At 43.1% G+C, this 21,616-nt stretch overlaps 1 protein-coding gene across 1 annotated transcript in view; it reads left to right on the forward strand.

Annotated features, from left to right (window-relative positions):
* The first annotated feature begins 8,245 nt into the window (after nt 1-8,245).
* The window catches only part of LOC115320664, a 31,706-nt gene continuing 18,335 nt past the window's right edge, over nt 8,246-21,616 (forward strand). The window contains exons 1-4 of the mRNA XM_042293711.1: nt 8,246-8,288; nt 10,040-10,158; nt 13,479-13,550; nt 14,248-14,396. Of these exons, the coding sequence (XP_042149645.1) occupies nt 8,246-8,288; nt 10,040-10,158; nt 13,479-13,550; nt 14,248-14,396 (383 nt within the window). The remainder of the gene's footprint in view (nt 8,289-10,039; nt 10,159-13,478; nt 13,551-14,247; nt 14,397-21,616) is intronic.

Here is a 21,616-nt window from a genome sequence, read left to right on the forward strand (position 1 = left end):
TTGCAACTCAAGAAGGTAGGGCGAGGAAAAGGAAGGCCGGCGAGGAGAAAGCGGGCTGAACGCTAGAGAGGAGGTTTCCCCCTTCCCTCTCCAGCGTTTCGTCTGCTTCCTCTTCCCCGGCCTTCTCCCTCGCCCTACCTTCTTGAGTTGCATATTTAGTATAATAAATTACTGAACAAGTGTATAATATACAAATCGAGCTCTGCAATAAGCACCTCCTATGGTAGAAACAACCCGTCGCTGCCATTATGTGCTACATCATATCTCAATCGGAACGCATAGGGATTGTTACTTTAAAGTGCTGCACTCGCATTAGCAAAAAAAAAAGTGTGGCACCACAAATTTGGGGGGATGTTAGTCTTGGTATTTTTTACGAAGAGCGTAAATTTCGAAAGTGTGTTGAGGCTATTATTTTTTCTTAACATTTTCCTTTTTATCCTGTTTGAAATTTTACTACTAATTGATAGGTGCACCACTAAGGAGGCGTTAAGCTGTTGGTGGGTCACTTAAAATAAGAATAAATAAATAAATAAATAAAAAGCCGTGAGAACCCAAAGCCCGTGCGCTCGCTTGTCAGAATGTTTGCGTCGCATCCGCTCATTTATTCTTTATTTGTATGAGTAAAAAGACTGAGACGCGCGTCTGAGTTGGAAAATGCAACGCGAAATGAAAGTTGCATGACGTAAGCCGACGTAAGCGCATCCTAGGCTAGAAGTAGCCAGCCCGCGGCATGCGCTTGAACCAAGATGGCGGCGCCGACGGAGATGTCTCCACCCTGGACGGAGGCGCGCGTTCATCCAGGCACCCTAGGCTGAACTTCTCCGAAGTGACCTATGCGCAGTATCGGAATGGTGCAACCCGTGGGAAATAACTCTTAAGTGCTTTTTGAGATTTATAACTTAATCTACGAGTTTTTAGGATCCTAAAAAAAAAAAAAACGAATTACATTCATGCACGGCCGATTTGCGTACTAAAAAAAGTAAGCAAAGATCTTGACACTTACCGTTGGGGGACAACAACAGATGGCGCTACAAATCCTCGGTGAATATGGGCGAACGACAAACGACGCTTGTCAGCCGCTCGCGAGCGACGAGTTTCAGCGTGGACGAATGGGACTGGTCAGCCGCTTGTCCTCGTGGGAACTCATCGCTCACGAGTGGCTGGCAAGCACCGCCCACCGTCCGCCCATATTCACCGAGGTTCTGTAGCGCCATCTGTCGTTCTCCCTCAACGGTACGTGTCCAGATCTTTGTTCACTTTTTTAATACGTAAATCGGCCGTGCATGAATGTAATTTCAGAATTTTTAGGACGCTTAGAGCGCGTACATTTACTTAAGGCCATGAAACGATGATCTCTAAACGCACTTTAGTGTTCCTTTAACACTAACCAATGCAATACTATAAGGGTTTCTCGTCGGAACACGTGCCCGTCATCATACTAAATTTGTAACACTCTATACAGCAGTCTGTCACGTCCTAGAAATATCCCGGTGTTCACATTACTCCTAACACAACCACTCTTCATCAAATATAATATTCTTAAGGCAGATCAAATATATTACTTCGAACTTTTACTGTGGATACATAAAAATCGACTTTACACCACACCAGCGAACAGCCTTAGTGCATATCAGATTAGAAATCCGAAGCGAAGGATGCCGGCCATAAGAACCAACTATGGTCAACAAACTTTCATTTTTCAAACAACTAAAACTCTAAATAGAACGGACTTCAACATTAACTTTAACAACACGTTACCTGGTTTTAAAAGGGATTGTAGAAGTTTCCTGGTTGGCAGTGAAATCGCATTCTCATTTGGATAGTGTATATCACCAAGAATACAATCACTAGATGTAGCTAATTTCAAAGATTTGTTTTCATTGCATTCCTTCATGAGAACTTGCTTGTGATGCTGATATGTCGGAGGAGCACAAGATTGCATTCTAGTTTTTTGTTGTTAGTGTTTGTTGTTACTGTTTTTGGTTTCTTACGACCAACACTCGTTTATAGAGTTTTTTTTTTAGCAAATGAATATAGTGTCTATTCTTGCTTCTTTGACTTGTTTCTCTTGTTTTATTTTAACTGTATGATGTTTTGTAGAATCTGTTATTATGCAACCACTTTGAGCTGCTGGACTTTAGGGGGCAGAGGCTTTGTCAGGCATCACGCCTTTATCTCTGCCCCCTACGCGGCAAACCCGCGAAACAAATAAAGAAAAAAAAAAAACATGTCATGAAAAACTCATGCCGACCATGTTATCGCTAACGATAACTCTGTGCTTTAAAAAAATATAACTTTTCTGCAACCCTAGTATTATCGAAATTACGCCTGTACAAAACCCTAGTTCGACCAAAATTGGACTATGCCGAATCTATCTGGGACCCAGGACATTCAACTCTGGTGGCGAACCTCGAATCTCTACAAAATCGCAGAGTACATTTAATGTTCGGCGACTATCATCGCACATGTAACCAGAGTGTCGTATATGAACACCGATTTATTAGTACCTCTTCTTTCCCTACGTCGAAAAATATCTGGTTCTGACACTTCACTGAATACATTATATCCCTTAGCCCTTCATATATCTCTTCACGCATTGATCATCATTTCAAACATCACTGAAACATCATTATACATTGACTCCTTTATACCAAAAACGTCTTCTGAGTGGAACCGCCTTCCAGTATCTTTAGTAACTATACCCTATATCGATTTGTTTCCAACTGCGTTAACTAATCACCTTTGTAAACATCGCCTCGAATTAGTATTTTGTAAAGTGCATTCTTTGTGTGTATTTTCTGTTGTGTGGATTTTTTTTTGTCCCACCTCCTGTGTAATGCCCTATGAGCCCCAACGGTATTGTCATAAAAAAAAAAATACGTGTTAATGTTAACGAAATTTGATCTACTTTTTTTTAGCTGCACCAGGGAACAGTAAAACGGCCCCAGAAGAAGCTTCTCGCAATGAGCAAGGTAAATGTACTATTTTATGTATAAGTTGAACCTTAACTAAAATAAGTTTGCGGCCTCTATGTCTCTGAGTGGTAGGAAATACAGTCAAATTAAAAACGGGAAATCAAAAACCAAGACCGTCTTGCATGGAAATTCTACCCCCGTTAATTACTATGGTCACAGGAAGCTTAAGAGCGGGGTGTGGCTCATTATGCTAATTCACACTCCTGGATTTCTGATTGGTTCTTTGGCGTTCTTATCGGCTGATGTCGCAATCTCATTTGCTGCGAAGCGGTAATTAGATGCTCGGGGCTCGCCAAGCCTAGTGTTTCTTAAACTGTCCGTGACTGTAGCTACGGTCAAAAGGAAGCAGGGTGACAAACTCAAGTGTACTTTGCTCCGGTTTTTGTTCCGGTTCGGGAACGGTTCAGCTCTGGGGCCTTAATCTAGATACTTAGCGAAAAAGTCGGCGAGAAATCTGGCGGCCGTGATTGGCCAACGCCGCACTTGACCTTGGCGCCGGCCAATCAAAGCCGGCGCCAAGGCGCCGAAGCGTATAACCTTTGACGTTATACGCTTCGCAAGTGGGCTCATTTTCGGCTTCTGTGCATGAGAAAGGCAGTAGCGGTGACGTCAGAACGCCGAGCCCCGATTGGCTGATCGCGACCCCCTATCTGAGCGTCGTCTGCTCCTTTGCGACGTCGTCTGCTCGCAACGACGTCTGCGTCTGTCTTACCTTTCCTGCGACTTTCGGAAGTGCAGGTATTTACGAGCGAGCTCGACTTCGCCTTTTAGAGAGGGCAGACGAAATAACTCGAGCGGTACGTTGTCTTTGTCTAACAACTAGCAGACGCGCATCAAGGAGGGAAGTCAAAGGACTCACTGGCGAGGTGTCCCGAGGCGCCGAGGTTTGTTTGCTTAGAACCAAGAGTGAGCGTATTAGTGTGCGCAAGTTCCCTCCCAAATACTTTTTCCCTCCTTACGTGTGCGGCGAGACTCCGCACTCTTTAACGGCGTCGGCGGGTTGGCGCAGTTAACGTCGTCTGCTTTACGTCTGCTAGTCAAAGCGATGGCTGCTTTACCTTTCCTCACTCTAAAAAATGTCTGTAAGCCTACTTTCACGCACAACAGTCGGAGAGCCAATCACCGCAACTTGCGGAGGCAGCTCAGCGAATGACGATGCCGAATCATATGTTTATACCAAAAAACGCAGTCTGAGTTGTGACATTAAGCAATGGGAAACGTCACGCTTGCATTGCTTAATGTCACAACTCAGACTGCGTTTTTTGGTCTAAACATATGTTTCGGCATCGCCATTCGCTGAGCTGCCTCCGTAAGTTGCGGTGATTTCCTCTTCGAGTTGTGTGCGTGAAAGTAGACGCACAAACTTTTCTTAGAGTGCTGCGTCTGCCGGAGATTCACCGCTTTTTCACCGGCGAGAGTCACCGTTGCCTCGGGAAACAAGGGGATAACAAGAGGAAGAAATTGACCTCTTAATCTAAAATTGAGGTCAGCGATCAAAGTATAATACGGGAAGGGTTCACAAGGGTCGCGCGGGCATATTCCATTCAGCACGCCAGCCGGTCGTGGGCAGACGGTCGCCGAGTCGAGGAGTACCTGCTAGGCCTAACTGCCGCGCTCGCTTGGTCGCGTTCGGTGGAGTCGTGGCTGTTAAAGCTTTTCGCGGGTGCTTGTGGATCCAGCGTTCTTGTTCGTCGTGGTCTGTTTCAAGTACTTTTTACTTTTTTCTTGCTGCTTGAAGTCGGGACGCGTGAGAAGCGCACGTAGAAAAATAAACGTCCGTGGGCCATCGCGACCGCGACGCTTTCGGCCATGCTGATTTGATTGTAAGAAGTGCGTAAGACAGCTTCGGAGCTGTCGAACGATTTCGTCGTAACCTGCGCAAAACTTACGAAAATTTCGTTTTGTGAATACGAATTTGTTCTTAAGTTTTGTCTTACGCACATTTTTGGCGTAAGTTCGTTTCGTGAATCTAGCCTCTGCACTTCCGAAAGTCGCAGGAAAGGTAAGACAGACGCAGACGATGTTGCGATCAGACGACGTTGCAAAGGAGCAGACGACGCCCAGATAGGGGGTCGCGATCAGCCAATCAGGGCTCGGCGTTCTGACGTCACCGCTACCCCCTGCGCAAGAAGCAGACGAACTTGCCCTCCGTATAGAAAAGAGAGATTTAATGCATCTTCGAACCGGTTGCTATTCGCATATATTGAAGACAGAATTGAAGACAGTAAAACACATGTTGTGCTTATTTTTATCGGAATGTAAAATGCAGAAAGAGAGAAGCTGAAAACTGTTTATTAGTTTTGACAAACGGAACATTCAGCCTGTTTTTAACTATGCTGGCTCTGCATTTCTAACACGTAGAATTCGTGTATGTAAGGATGAGTGTATAAGTTTTCTTGTCACGAACAATGTAAGGTTTTCATGCGCCAGGGTTCACAAGCATGTCGTTTTCTTACCAGCTCGTCAGCATTCCCTCACTTCTGAAAATTCCAAGGCATTCTGTTTTTTCAGTCCCTTGGATGAGTTCCGGAGGGCTTAAGCATTGCTTGAACATATAAAAATTTAAATATATTACGTACATAAGATGTGCTTCCAAGATGAAGTGAGACAAAATGTTAAAAACATTACTACCAGAATGATTAAAACATTATTCACACTCCGATTATCTAAACGTTTCTGCTGGATGCATTGCGGTATCAGCGTTTTCGTACAAGCCGGGAGTCTCTCCAGTGGCTGCAGTGCAGGTTTGAACGTGTTACGGTATTTAGTCGTGACTGCGGTGCTACCAACAATAGCTTTCCCCACTTGTGATTTGCGTGAAAGACGAGCAGCATGGTGTACGTAATTCGATTCTTTTTTTTTTCTTGGGGTGTGTGGCGCCAATTTTTATCGAAGACTGTACACAGTGTGAAGAAATTGTTTTGTTGCTAAGAGCTGTGTTTGCATGAATATGAAATATTAAGAAAGGGCACACGAATATCAACCATGCGGGAGTAGCCGTCCGCATATCCACATCCGCGACTGATGACAACCTTGAGCATACATGTGAACTGGTTCTGTCGGATAGACATAATCAGTTGATGATGTGGGAAATCATTTGCAAATCGACCAAAGCCCTGCCTTTGCATTAATACGTGACAGACTTGGGTTTCAAAAGGTTTTAGTGAGATAGGCACCTAAAAGGTTGTGGAAACCTTAGCGGGTAGGTGAGATTTGTATTTTGAACCTAGTTTGTGCTCCCAGGCAGATGCTAAGTGCATTAGACACCAGGCTTGCTTGGAATGTGCTCAATTGGAATGTGCTCAATTGGCGTCTGCATGTACGTAGCGCCGCGACTAGTTTATAGGAAAATTGGGGTCTATTTGGAATATTATACCAATTATAAGATGAAACAGAGCAAACATTGACTTCAACATGTATAATAGTTTTAAAGCACGTAATTATTTTTAACGAAACCCAAAACTTCTATATCCTGTCTGTCCATCCATTTGTGTATGTGTCGTTCATCCGTGCATTTTCCGCTAAATATAGCGTAGATTTTGACGTTGCGTGAGCTAACGTAACGTGGCATTTACACCAAGTGTAGGAATTGACATCACGTCACCTATACGTCAATTAAGTTTCCCCGTTACATTTAGCGGAAAATTTACGTCTTGTGACCCGAAAACACCAATTCAGTGTCTCTGCTAAATTTTTCTTGGCAATTAGCTTACGCGGCCTTTACACCAAGTCAGTTTCCCCTCTAGATATATCGGAAAAATTCCCACAAAGTGACCCAAACAACAATCTAGTTTCCCCACTAGATTTAGCATGGCAAATTGTTGTGAGGTGACTTGATATCACGTGACCCATGTAACAGTTCAGTTTTTCTGCTACGCGACAAACCAGTCCCCTCTTCTCACCCTTTTCCTCCCTTCCCGAACCCTTTCGTCTCCCTCCCCTCCAAGGCTGCCCTCTCCATCCCTTCCTTCCCTCTTCACCTCTCAAATTTCTTACCTATTACCCTCTCTTCCCCCCTCTCCTTTCTACTCCCCCTTTCTTCCCATATCTACCCCACTCTCCTACGGTGCCCTCCCTTCCCGTCCCTGCCCTTCCTTGGCCATATGACACATTGAGTTGCTGCATTTCATTTTCTACCATACTGTCTCCATCTTTCTCACAATCTCTCTCCCTACCGTCCTACAGTGTCATCTCTCCCCTCCCCCAAAGTTGTCTTCCTTCCCCCTCCCCCGCTTCCTGGCCGCGTGAGACGCCGATTCAATTTTCCCAAAATTGATTAAAAATAGGTTTTTTACGCCCGGAATGACTATTTTCGTTGGAATTACCTGCACTTCCTGCGCCGGTGCAGAAAGGTTTAGGGCAGTGTACTTCCGCGGTATCTGTATGCAGATACAACCGGAAGTACTGGCATACTTCCGCGGTATCTGTATTCAGATGCGGACGGAAGTACACCGCTCTACACTTTTCTGCACCGGTGCAAAAGGTGCAGGTAAATCGAACGATGCTATCTGTTTAAGGTCTACCAAATAAATGAAACAATCGCTCCTAAATACTGCAAGGACTTAAAGGTTAAAGGTGGCTGCCAATTGTTTTTATAGTGATAGACTGACATCGCAAGAAATAGAGCATCGATATCAAAAAGACAAAATTTGTAAGCTGTGATATTCATAGAAAAGATTTTGGATTTTGACCTCATTTCTGCAGGAGTAAATTTACAGAAGAAAAATAATACCTAAATACCTTTCATTATTGACTCATATACGCATAAATAAAAAATAACAGCTTTTTGAGGACTGACAATTTCAAGCTAACCCTACATCTTTTTGACGGGTTGTAATTTTACACTCGTGGTGACTTTATTTATTTATTTATTTGAAACACTATTGGTCCTACACAGGACCAAGATAGAAGTGGATTTGCAAAACACACAAAAAAAAGAAAACCACAAAACATAGACGCGCTAAAAATACACAGATTAATAACAGGATGCAACACAACGATGAGATCACTACTCTAGTACCTACAGTTGTGATTTCATCGTTGTGTTCATCGCTCTCAGAAATTTATGAAACAAGGAAACTAAACTCTTCTCAAGTTCCCGCAGTCACGACATGTGCCGGTAGCTTGTTCCATTCTCGCGCTGTTTGCCAAAAGAGCGAGTACCTAAAACACTCCTTTTAAACTTCCGCTGACGCAAATATGCGTTGTGCAGTTTCAGTTCTCGTCTTTATTTTTTATTTAAAACATTACAAGCACGTTACTGTAGGACCATGAAGACTGAAGGAAGTGATATGCCCTACATTGAATGTTTAGGTGAAATATATTAACATTTTACATCTCAGCACATTAGTCTACTTGCATCATAGCACTATGTTTTTTTGTTTGTGTTTTTTGGAAGGGGAGAATTAATAGTTCAGGCAGATGTTTTTAAAGCTCCGTATTGAGACAGACCGTCACGGACCCATCAGTCTTCACGGGCCGATCCTATGTTTATTAACGCATGGTGTGCTAAGCTACACCAATGCTTAACAAGGATTTAAGTGCCGGATTACAAGAGTCGCTCATGTTGATGAGGAATCTTTGAACTTGAAGAAAATGTTACGGACAATGTGAAACACTAGATTTCTATGACCATCAGACTACTTTTAGCGGTTTGGTGTGATTGTTATTCCAAACGCATTGCTCATGTTTATCGGCAGTGTTGTGTAGCTTGGTATGTGCATCAACAGTGCTGTGTTGCTTTGCCTAAAAACGAAGTATGTAACGGCACTTTAAAACTTTCGTTTCTTTTAGTAGAACAAGATGAAGACCCCGAACCCTCGCAATCAGGTAAATTGTTTTTCAATCTTAGACAATGTATGCCTTTAAACCTCACATTTGTCGTAGAGTGCCGCGAGCAAAAATAATATTATTGGTAAAGACACTTGGCAAGATATTATTTTTTGTTTCGGGTTTTTTTAACTTGCCGGTTCGTTTACATTTTGATTACTTTAAATATTTGCAAAGCAATTTTAACATATTGCAATGTAAATTAATTTGCAACGAAACGTAGTAATGCCCTATATTACGGGCGGTGCCTCAAAGGCTCCCAAACACGTTTCCCTCTTTCAAATAACATGACAGCCTATTTGATCAGGTTTAATTGCGTTTAATTGAAGCTCTGTAAATAAAAATAAAAGGGACGACGTACCATGAAAATTTATGGGTACTAGAAGTTTGAAATGGTTGAATGTGTAAATATTTTGTGGCAACCCAAAACAAGGATACCAAGACTGTTTTTTGGTTCAGTGCTGGAAATTTGCAGTGCATCAGCTATTAATTTATGAATGAATGTTTTGACCATGTGATGTAAAGTAATCCATATATGATCTGAAGGCCTGAATACATTGGTGTTTCTGGAATCAAGTCTGCTATAGTTCATTTGAACGCAAGTCAGAGAACATCCGCCGTCACGATCCGATATGAATAATTAAAGAGCGCCAAACGTTGCGACGTCACGGAATTCTTCAACTTTTGCGTCTGCTACAATTGACTCACCCAATCAAGCCCAACGAATACACCTTGACTTCGCGTTTTATCTATGGCTCTTCCTTTTTGTATGTTTTCTAGCCTTTGACTGTAATTTTACCTATGGTGAAGCAAACTGTAATGACTACATAACATCTAAAAAAAAAAGCATCCAAGAGATGCAGGCGAAAGCGGAAGCACTCCCTCTGATTTCTGTTTAAAAAGGCGACTTTTCGAAGGCAAAGCCCGTTCAAAAAAGTTCAAAATTCTTACTCCACTAACCGTAAAGTTTGAAACCAAATAAATATCTCAATTTCCAGCGATGCATTACATAAGATTTTGAGCTTTCAGCAAATTGTAATTGATTTCTACTCCGCGAAATTATTAATGTTTTATAAGCCGTTTGGCATGTGGGAGATGCTCTTTTTCCTGGTGTTTCCGGAAACTATCATGCGGTGATACCGGCGTCAGCAAATCATAAACAGGTAGTTTAGGTGACTTTCTTACCACATTCTTTAGCTATACAACTTCTTGAATAATTTTTTTTTTTTTTGTAGTAGCAACTGAGAAAACACTCTACGTGGGAATGTTCATTCTTACTGACTCGACGTTTCAAGCCTGCACTTCTTACCGGGACGACGCGCTCGAAGACTACCTAAGTGCATTTGTTGGATCAGTAAGTGATTTGTGTACATTTTAAGCCTGTTACATTATTAAAAACAAAAACGTTAACGAATTGGCTACGATTTATTTACCTAGTCTTAAATATTGCTCGCGTAGTTGCTATATTATTTTATATTAGTTATAGGTATATGACTGCTCAAAGGTAATGCAGTCATTGCAACCTTTTTTAGCGGAAAAAAGTGAAAAGGCTATAACATTTTATTTACTCTTTGAAACAGGACCTCCAAAAGAAGTTAATGAGACAAAGCTAAAAGAAAATGAAAAAAAATATTTGTGACACGATCTCCTGGAGTTACACTGACATAATTCAACCTTGTTGCAAAACGCCTCTTTCAATTTGATTCTGCGATGACGCATTAAAAACAGAAGGCGATGTTGCGAAAAAAAACAAAAAAAAAAAAACGACGAAATTATCGCTTTTTGTCTGGTCCAAAAAAATTAACTCCGTCATTGACGGGGAGAAGTCTTCCGCGGAAACCGGGTTTCAGCTTTTATAATATAAATAATTCAGCGTGGTTTATAAAAATTTGATTCAGGACTCACTTGTAGTGGCTCAACTGGCAGCTACGCAGTTTAGCGAAGCATTGAATATCATTATGAGCCCTACCCATGAAATGTAGCTTCTGCGCAGGTTTATGTTAGGAGTTTATTAATTTGCTTGCATGCTCCTGTACGAACCCTTAGGGTAAAACCTGAAACATGCGCGCGTGGGATCTTTTAGAGGTAAATATACATTTTCAAAACCAGGGCATAAAAAAAGAAATATTAAAGAAGGGCATAGCTGAAAAAAAAAAATCTGTTCGCGTGAAAGTTTTAATTATATTTGTGTTTCGCAGAAAAATTTAATTCTTTAAAAGTGCGCGGTTTGTAAACATCATATTTGAGAGGTTTATGTCTATAACATGTCAGTTCGCAACCGGGCAAAAATCAACAATATCAACCCTTCAATTAATAAGCCACGAAATACCGCTTTCTTTTTGAACAGATCCGACGTTCGAATCTTCAATTAACATTTGCAACTTGCGGATGGCTTCGTGACATAACTTTTATCACTTTTATGCGGCAGTACACTTTCTCGGCAAAAGTATGGCGTCCGAATCAAATTATATTTCACATGGCTATCAAACTACGTCATACAAGCCTCACATGCTCTGGCTGGCTATGTGATCTTTATAGGATTATATACGAAGAAATTAATATTATTATCATAATTTTTAGCAAACCAGCCATGTAGACGTTACTGAAAAAGTAACTAAATACCGTTCCCTGTTTATCGCTCAAAAATAACTAGGTACGTTACTCGTTTCTGGTATATGATATGTATACGCTCAAAAGTAATGAGCTTTCTTGTTACTCTGGATGTTTCGTTTTTCAAAACCTGTAGGTGCCTTACAATACTTGGTGCCGTTAATAATGCATAGGTTTTTAACGCAGTCATAGATATCGTTTTATTATTTCATATTGGCATTTTTGTACCGTGAAAGTCACAGGCAGGAGCTGGGGAGAAAACCAAATAGCGTAACATGTGTTGTACACGTTGCTCCCCAAAAGTAACTAACTACCGTCACTCGTTCCTTCATCATAAAGTTGGGAATATTCGTTATCGTGGAGCTAGCAAGCTTCTGCCTTCAGCGCGACGCCAACAGAGGCGAAGCGGGGGGAGACTTCCGCTTTGGAGTGACACGCCCACAACGATGACCAAAACCAAAATACGCTGTTGGACCGACTTGGGCACCCCTGGGGGCGTTCACCGACTGCGACCTCTACTTCCGGTTTCACTTGGGGTCTTCTCGTTTGGCGGGCTTCAGCCCGTATGTCGTCTCCTTTTATTCGTACCTTCATTTACCTTACTCGTTCCTTCTATTGAGAAGCAACCAAGTAGTTATTTGTTACCGAAAACATAACTAGACACAAGTAACCTGTTAGTTGTAACGTGTTACGTACAGGTCTAGGACACACCATCATTTGGAAGAATTGATTTTACTTTGACAGCGTATGCTGTCACTTCGTGAGAGCTGAGATCACTCAGACATATGGGCAAATTTTCAAATGTTATACCCCGAGGGTATAACATTCGACGCCAGCAACAGTATTCTCAATACCTTGTGCAACAATAGAAAGTTATAGAATAGGGGGCCTCAACGCTTTGGGTCCCCTAGATATTAGAGCATCGCAAAACGCGTGCGCAGACCTTCGGCGTATGCACATTGCGACTACCCGAGCCCCCCGAGATACCTTCAGCTTTGGGGCCCCATTCTGAAATTCCAATGCCTCAATGTTGTGTCAACCGTGTTTTAAGTGTGTTTATACAGCGTGGAGTTAGTCAGCCCCTGTTGGTGTCTGATGTCACTGCCGGAGATAAGAAATTTGGGCAGTGCAGAACGACCTCTTCCCTCAGAACATACATCACACAGTATCGATACATATGACCGCACGCCGGTGCGATGCTCATGCGGTTTGAAACGAGCAGGGGAGGGGATTGAATCCAGTATTCCAGGGTACTGCTGCGCGAGCTTGCACTCCAGGTGCTCCGAGCTACGGTGTGCTAACAAATTCGGCCACCAACCCTCTTGTTGGAAACGAGAATCCTTCGCGATTGTATTAATCCACAGGGTAGATAGAATCTTACCTGCTGACGTATAGTTATAGAACCGATCTTGTTTTGTATACAGCTATTTGAGTAAAGGTTCTAGCATGTAATAAATTATTAGCAAATATGGTTGACATGTGCAAAGTTGTAAATGGTTGTCCGCTTGAAGAGTGTGCACCATAGATGAGCAAGTTCATTAAAAAGTAGCTCAAATTAAAAAAAATCTAGTTCACTTACTCTTGACATTGATTAAAAACAATGACGTTACACAAGTTTATATTCTACTATAATTGCCAGAAAGACGTCTTCTCAAGAGAGAGCGTAAGTATTTAATAGATTGATAACCGGAAACCCGAATGACTTTTTAGATTTTATAAGACTGCACCATTCTTGTTATTGATTTCTTTAACATTTTTCAATTGTATAAGTGCCGTGAGCTTGTCATTTCTCTTTTTTTTTTAGTTGGTAGATTTGGAATATATTTGTATGAGCATGATTACACCCACCTTATCTGAGGCAATAACGGGCCTTTGAGATGAAATAAAAAAATAAATACATTAATTAATTAATTAGTTAATAAATGGATGAATGAATGAATGAATGAATGAATGAATGGATGAATGAATGAATGGATGAATGAATGAATGAATGAAGAAATGAATGAGGAACGAATTAATGAATGAAGAAATGAAGGAGTTTACTTAATTATTCTTGTCTTACAGGTGTCTATGCGATTTTGGGATCTTTCTTCACCAGCAGTGAAACTCATCTTCACCGGATCACGGGCTCTAACTGTAGGCATGAATTCCCCACTTGTATTTCTAGAGCCGAGTGAAAATATTACTCATAGCCGAACATATCGCACTTATACATTGAAAAGAAATGACATTGATATCTCAGAGTGGAAACTGTTGTTTTGATAAGTTACACTTTTTTGGGGGCATCGAAGAGTGTTTTCTTAGTATTATGATGGTAGCCATTTCGAGGTTTTTAAAAGGTTACTTATCAAGTACTTTCTAGCAATGTCTTCAACCTTCGTTATACTGTCACGAATGACAAATGATGAGCCGGCAAATACCCGAAGAAACTAAACGTTTAATGGGGTGAATTTGTGCCCAAAATAAAATAAAGAAAGGCTAGCGTCGCAGGCGTCGATGTCGGCGAAACAGCAGGATCGAGCGCTGGGGCGAAACTGACCAGCGGCTTGCCACGCGGAACCATTTTTGTACACGCGTGGGCTTCTGGAACAATCGGCATAGAAAGTTTCGCGCGTAGAACATTCTAACCTCGAATCAGTAAGACTGTTCTCGAATTTACTAGAACATCACATTAGAATCAACAAAAATGTGAACCGGCGGTAAAACATCCAACCCCGGCTTTCTGCGTGGAAGGCAAGCGCGATAACTATTAGGCCACGAGTTCGCTGACTACTTCGTCAGCTGCCCGCGCGGCAATATGTTTAGAATAATAATGATGTAACGTCTCGCCTAGGATGAAGAAGAACAGAATATTCTTGGAAAAGAAGAGGGCTTTCTGCAAGGTCCCGTGAAAGGCGCTGATGCAGTGAATAGGTTAATGGATATTGAAATGGAGGGAGAGTCCATTTTCGGCCAAAACGTATTTTACTACGTCCTGACACGGTAAGCCTTGAGACTGTCCTTATTTGCACTTCTGATTGGGTTTGGGATACTCCGAATAAAGAGTTCTAGAATGACGAAATTGTATTGAATAAAAATAATTCACATTAATACTACGCTGAATGTTCCACGCACAGTGGTAGAATCTTTAAATTTACCTACACCCAATACGAGACATAATTCTCCAATCAAGAACAACACATTTGCAGGAATTTGTAAAGATCTATTGTAAATGCAGATAGAGACTTTCAATTATTGAATATTTTATTTAAACCAGCCATCCCAAATTATAAGAAGCTAAGCTTTAGAAGGACGAGCTTTCGATTGGAAAATTTTAATAACATATTTCACTGTACGACTGGGATAGAAAGAAGTGCCTACCTTCATTCGCCAGATTACATATCACAACGAAAGGATCATGCTTATAAGGTTAAGGAACCCACTGTAGAACTGATGTCTTTATGAACTCATTTTTTCCTAAAACAATACGGGTTTGGAACGGTTTGGCAACCTCGGAAGTCAACATTGTTCATAACGATATGTTTTATTCAACGCTAACCTCCTAGTGTTTAGTTCATTTTTATTAGACCGTATTTTTATGTAGCCTGCACTTGGTTATGATGCTAAAATATTTATTGCTTGTGTATATTGCTCTTTGAACCTTTGTATAACTATTTGTGTTTTTCATTCCCAACTTTCTCCCCACTGTAATGCCCCAAGGCGCTGTAGGTATTTGAAAAAATAAAAATAAATAAATAAACTTCGTATTTGCAGATGTCAATAAAGGAAGAAACAGGACAATATACAAGGGCTGGAAGGGGTGGGCGTGAGAAATTTTTGAGATGAATGCGAGAGAATTAACAATGCTGGGGGCTTCTTAAACACACAAATTCAGTGCAAGAGTATGACCATTTTGTAGAATAACGGATCAGTTGAGTAAAGACGTGGGGTGGCCTTTGTACAGGGTTTACCGTTTGCTTGGACGGCTTCCTCTCTTCAGCCTTTGCTCTTTCTTTTTGTAGAAGACCCCGGCTTTGAGCTTAGATAGCATCAATGGTTACGGGCAATAGTCTTGATTTAAAAACAATTGAAACTTTTGAATCGTTTTGGGGCAAACGGCGATCTTGGTTCAACTTCTTCAGACTGACTTTGACACTGTTTTGGACTGGTGCAACGCATGGTGTATGTCTCTTAACGTTAACAAATGCAAAGCGATGAGTGTATCTCCGACGTAACTCATCACCACTTTCATACACCCTTAGTACCTCCCCCTTGGAAATCGTAACTTTCTACACATATCTTGGAGTTCATATTACAGATAACATGTCATGGCACGTTAACATTGATCATACCACTGCTAACGCTAACTCCATGCTCGGTTTCTTAAAACGGTGTTTTACTTTAGCACCAGTGTCACTAAAATTACTTTTATTCAAAAACATGGCACGCTCTAGATTAGTGTACGCTGCAGCAATCTGGGATCCCGGTCACACCACGCTCGTATCTAACATTGAAGCCATTCAGAACCGTGGCGCGCGGTTTATCTTTTGTAATTATCATCGTTCAGCCTGCGTGTCATCCATGAAATCTAACTTATCTTTGCCCCTTCTTTCTCTGCGCCATAAAGTATCTCGTCTATCACATTTTCATAAAATTTACTACTCTATTCCTGCTCTAAAAGAAAAACTTATTCTCCCTCACCCGCATATCTCCTTTCGCGCGTACTAAGTTGGAATTCCCCAGTGTCGCACCTCCGCCTGCCTTGACTCTTCTATCCCCAGGTCGTCATTGTAGTGGAACCACCTTCCCGCATCTTTAGTATCTATATGATCATTTGCTTCTTTTAGAGCTGCATTAAACAGCCATTTTTGTCAGCAGGGCCGTGACTGCTGTTTCTATTGTATAAATTTTTGTATTTGTTCTCATTTTTTGCATTATGTTTTGTTACTTGCCTCTTCCTTCTGTAATGCCCTCGGGCCTTGAGGGTACTGAAATAAATAAATAAATACATTCCTCAATCTGAGGAATGACGCCACAAAGGAATGGCGTATCTGACAGCGCTCCGCACAAAGGTGCCAAGATGGCTGCCAAAAAGGACGTCTGTCCATTTTGCTCTGATCCATTTTATTGAAACCAACAGCATCTTAACTGCTGTGCATGCCTGCCTCGATATTATTGTAAATGTATTAACGTTCATGGGGACGACTACAACCTTTTGATGGCCGAAGGCGTGAGTGCCTACAAATGAAACTCGTGTTCGAAGCGAGGTGAGCCGGAGGAAGCGAAGCTGAATGCCACCGCGATGGACACGCCCCAAAAACACGCTGTGAAGGACGGAGAGGGCAGAGGGTTCCAACAACAAATCAACGGTACAGAGCAGCTCCCTCGAAATGCTCGTTTTGTCTTTGACAGCCAAAGTAGACTTGCTTGTAGGCACAGTCAAGATAATGCGCGAAGAAAACGTCATGATAAGAAGTGAGCTTTAACAAGCCGAATCGCTTTGGACGCAGCTCTTCCCTGCTACTCCAAAAATTACCGATCGTGCAGCGCCTCGTGCCCACAAGAGTTACGCCGTAGCCATGAGTAGTCAGAATACTACCGAAAGCAGTCGCCACCTTGACAACGACGCTGGTCGTGCAAAGGAAAAGACTGCTGGGAGGAACATCGCTCCACAATCTCAGGCATGTGCCTCTGGTTCTGTCCCTGAGCACGCCAGCAGTATCGTCGAGGATCCATCCTCTGTGACAGGCTTTGTGACCGACGACGGATTTCAGCTTGTGGCGAGAAAAAAGCGACGTCCGCTCGCGAAAGTTGGTGCGTGCACAAATGCCTCACTCTCCTCGATTCCGCGGCCACCTGTAAAGCAGGAACTTTTCGTGACGAGGCTGAGCCCGGACAGGGCGTGCGAGGATGTGAACAACTTCCTGTCTTCAGTGCTCCAAACTGGAAGATTTCAGTGTACCAAACTTCGCAGTCAGCCCGATTCATACAGCTCTTTTCATATGAACACTACGATTGCCTGATAAAAATTAATGACTCTAGCGTGCGGCTGGAAGGTAATTTCTTTAGGCCCTTTTGGGGGCCCTTGCGTGGCCCGGATATAGAGCGACCAACAGCTAACGAGGACTCGTGATGGATAACATACGTGTATACTACCGAAACGCTCGTGGGTTACGAACCAAACCTGGTGCTTTCTTTGAATGTGTCACGACTTCCGATTTTCATGTAATTTGTATCACGGAAACTTCGATTACACAAGCAATCTCTAGCAACGAATATTTTACTGATGAATACTGCGTTTACAGATGTGATAGGGATTCAACTGGTTCGCGAGCCACTCTGGGAGCAGGGGTACTTACGGCGGTGCACAATTCGTTATCATGTTTTCGCAGGTTTGATCTGCAAGGAAGAAATGGATGTCTTGGGTTGCAAATCCGTTTTCCGGGCCAGACTAACTTTATAAATGGAAATTATTACTTTCCACCTCGCTCTGACACACAATCATTCATAAGCACTTTGAACTACATTTCCGGTGACGTAGATTTTTCAGCCGATGATGCCATGATCGTTGGTGACTTTAACGTGCCTGGCGTTGATTGGAATTCAAACACAATTACTGCTGCATCAAGTGAGGCATGTGATAAGGCCGAAAAAACAAGAGTTTGTGAACTTCAATGGGCTTTTTCAGCTTCATACTACAACAAACGGGGCTGGGAATACGCTTGACTTGTGCATGACTAACATATCAGCAATCACTTTCGAGGCTGCTGACTGTCCTCTTGTCTCTATCGATAAGTGGCATCCACCATTCACCTTTTCGATCGTACTTCCTGCTCGGACGTCGGCGAGTAGTCAGTCTACGCTCGTGGGGATTACTTTGGTCTTAACAATCACCTCCGCAACGTAGACTGGAGCGTTATTTCACTTTGTTCCAATATCAATAGCGCAGTTAAAGGTCCAACAGACATCGTAACTACAGCCATGAATAATTCCACTCCACGCAGAAGTGGTCGAACTACCAACGATCCTTTTTGGTTCTCCAGAGAGCTACGTGATGCGTTGCGTAAAAAAATCAAGGTATAAAAAGTACAACACCGGCATAAAGAAATGGCAGGGTATGTATAAAGAGTATCGTTCAGCGGCCAAAACTTTGATACGGCATGATGGGGAGAACTGGCGAAATTCAGTTGAACGCAATTTAAAACGCGATCCTAATGCTCTGTGGTACTACGCGAGGTATATGACGACGTCTAGTCGATCGAAAACTATATTACAAGACGACTCTGCTTGTACATCCGAGCCGTCCGATGTCTGCAACTTTTTTGCTACGGTCTTCTCTTCCGTCGGTAACTTGATTACTCCGTGCACTGTTATGACCGATGCTCCTCTTGAAACTACCCGCAGCTTGGCACCTCCGAATCTTACGCTTGAAAATGTGCTCTCCGCAATAAATGAGCTCGCTCAAAAAAAGTCATGCGGTGAGGACGGAATTACTGCCTTGATTGTAAAGGGATGCAGGGATATTGTTTCCCCTGTGTTACTACATGTTTTAATGTGTCCTTAGAGGTCAATGTATTTCCTTAACGATGGAAGAATGCAGTGGCCGTACCCACGCATAAGTCTGGTCGCACTGAGTGCTTTAATAACCACAGACCAGCTTTTCTTCTTTGTTCTTTTTCGAAGGTATTTGAAAAGGCAATTGTAAGCGGGCAAGACGTCGGGTGATCAAAGAGGTTTATTCAGGAAAGGCAGCGGTTTATAGAGCCGAGGCGTGACGTGTCTCGTCACGTGCACCAGCTTGGTTCTGGATGTCACGATGACTCAGACCTGAGCCACGCTACCTCTCCCCTCCATCCGAATGTCTCTCGGGAAGAGGGTACCGACGAGGTTCTTGAAGTACTCTTGAACTTCTCCAACGTTCTGGAGGCTGTTCGACGTCCTCAGCGTCGGAGGCTTCCGAGGTTCCAGGCGCACCAGCTATGGCAGGGGCTGCGTCGTGCGGGGCCAGGGGCTTCAGAGGTTCCGCGTCGTGCGGGGCCGCTACCTCCCGGAGGTGCTCTCGGGTGCGCGGACTTCGCGGCCGTCTTCGGTCTGCAGGATCATCGAGCGAGGCGTGTTAGCTTGTCTCAGGACGATAGCAGGAGCCCATGTTCATTTGTCTTGTTCGTAGATCGTGACCTGTTGTCCTCGCGGCAACGTCGGCTGGTCCCTAGCGCCGTGGTTGTAGTCCCTTCTTCGCCGTTGGCGGATCTCTTGTAGTCGGCTGTGGACGTCCTTGGTCGGCACAGTCTTTGGCTCCAGGTGGCTCGTGAGCACGGGTGTCTGCCAACCCATCAATTTCTGCGAAAGGGATTTAAGAATGTCATCCCGATGGATGTTTCGCCATTGCATTAGAGCTAAATCAAGGTCGGAAACTTTGAGGGAACATTTCTTAAGCAGCTCCTTTGCTTCCTGTCATGCCGTTGGAGCGTGGGTGGTACGGACTGGAGGTGACGTGGGGAATGTCTAGCTCCTCTAGGAAATCCCGGAATTCTCTGCTGGGCTATAACAATACATCGATTATACCTCACGCTGAAAGCTCACGCTAGAGCGCGTTTGCTGTTGGGGGTGGGGAAGGGGGAGGGGGGGGGGGTTGGAGTTCCACTAACGATGACGTCGTGCGCAGTCCTTGTCTTCTAAGTGGTATTGTCTGATGTCGTCATCCTTCTGCACCCTACTTACGGTCTCATTTTCGAAGTTGCGTGATTCACAACTTTCCAATACAGCCAGCAAGGATAACTAATTTTTGTAAACATGACCATAAAATACCCACCAGAGGAAAAGCAATAGTAGTAGAAATGCAGTTTTCTTAACCCGTCCAAAGTCACGAAAGAGTTTATTTTGTCTATATACGTTTTACACAATTATTATATTTCGACACATCAAAAGCCATTGGTTGTTTCCGAGAACAGAAATAAATACATTATTTGTATGATGATAAAAAATTAAGCACGGAGCAAACATATTCACCAAGAATATGTTCTTAAGACATCTTTGCTAAGAAGTTCGTAAGTTACGCACATGATAAGAAGTTTTGAAATCGGTGTTCCTGAACGCGTTCGTAAGTAAGAGGATGAAAACGCAGGAAAAATAACACTTCCGATGTCCCGCAAGGTAATGCGAGAGAGGGTTGTTGATATGGCGACAGTGTCTTCGGCAACACAAACATCCAACGGGGGAGCTTGGCATGTCTCGGGGTATTCCGGAGCACGTGGGGTAGAACCAGAACAAACACAGGCAGTGGTCCTTCTATGATCATTCTGCCTGTGCATTGAGACGTCGCCACTACCCTGATTTAACCAAACCTAATTGCCCACCTTACTGTGGCCGGGGTGACCGTTTCAGTCCACTCCTACAAACGCAAATGCTACAACATAAAAAAAACAAAAAAAAACATAAGAAAACTGTTAATTATGATGACGGGAACGGGCCGCAATTCTAGTTTGCAAACTGGAACGCCTAAAAAATCGCCTAGGCATCGTTCGTGGTTCCAGGAATCCGGGAAGAATCCAACTTCTTTCGTACCACAAAAGCGCCAACATACGCTTGGCCCAAATCGCGTATCTCCCAAGGGAGGCTCTATCTAGACCTGTGTTAATGTTTTTACTACTAATGTCACGTTGAGACAAAAGGCCTACTCAAAGAATAACATGTACATACCAAATGATGTGAAGGTAATCCTTACGGCATTTACTTGAGATCTGCATCTGACAAAAAAGCAGATCGAATCAACAGAAGTGTCTCTGCGACGAGAGCGTCCGCCATCATCCCCGAAAAATGACGACGAGGGGACAAAAGGGCCATACCTAAAATCAATGTCAGGGTTTAGACTAAACATGCACAAAGCGTCCACTTAAAAAGGAAATAGGCTGAAATCGTTGCGGCCTCTAAGTTTATCCTCGAAAAAATGCGAAAGAATTTCGCGCAGCGGTTATATATAACAAAGCATGGTGAATGCAGCGAGCATCTAAGCCCTTGTCCGAGGAGCAGACATTCCCGAAACCTCTCTTCTCTCTGGTGCAAGCATATCAGGCCACTTAGCGTGCATTAAGGTTGTGCGCGCGATGTGCGGAAAACGAGAGCTATTTCTTTAGTGTGCAGACATGTTGCACATACAGGGGCGACGACACCGTGTGCTTGCGGCCCGGTGACGTGGCAAGACGACTGTGCGTCAAGAACGGCGT

Source organism: Ixodes scapularis, unplaced genomic scaffold (genome assembly GCF_016920785.2).
Source record: "Ixodes scapularis isolate PalLabHiFi unplaced genomic scaffold, ASM1692078v2 PGA_scaffold4__175_contigs__length_147842914, whole genome shotgun sequence".
Taxonomy (NCBI): domain Eukaryota; kingdom Metazoa; phylum Arthropoda; class Arachnida; order Ixodida; family Ixodidae; genus Ixodes; species Ixodes scapularis.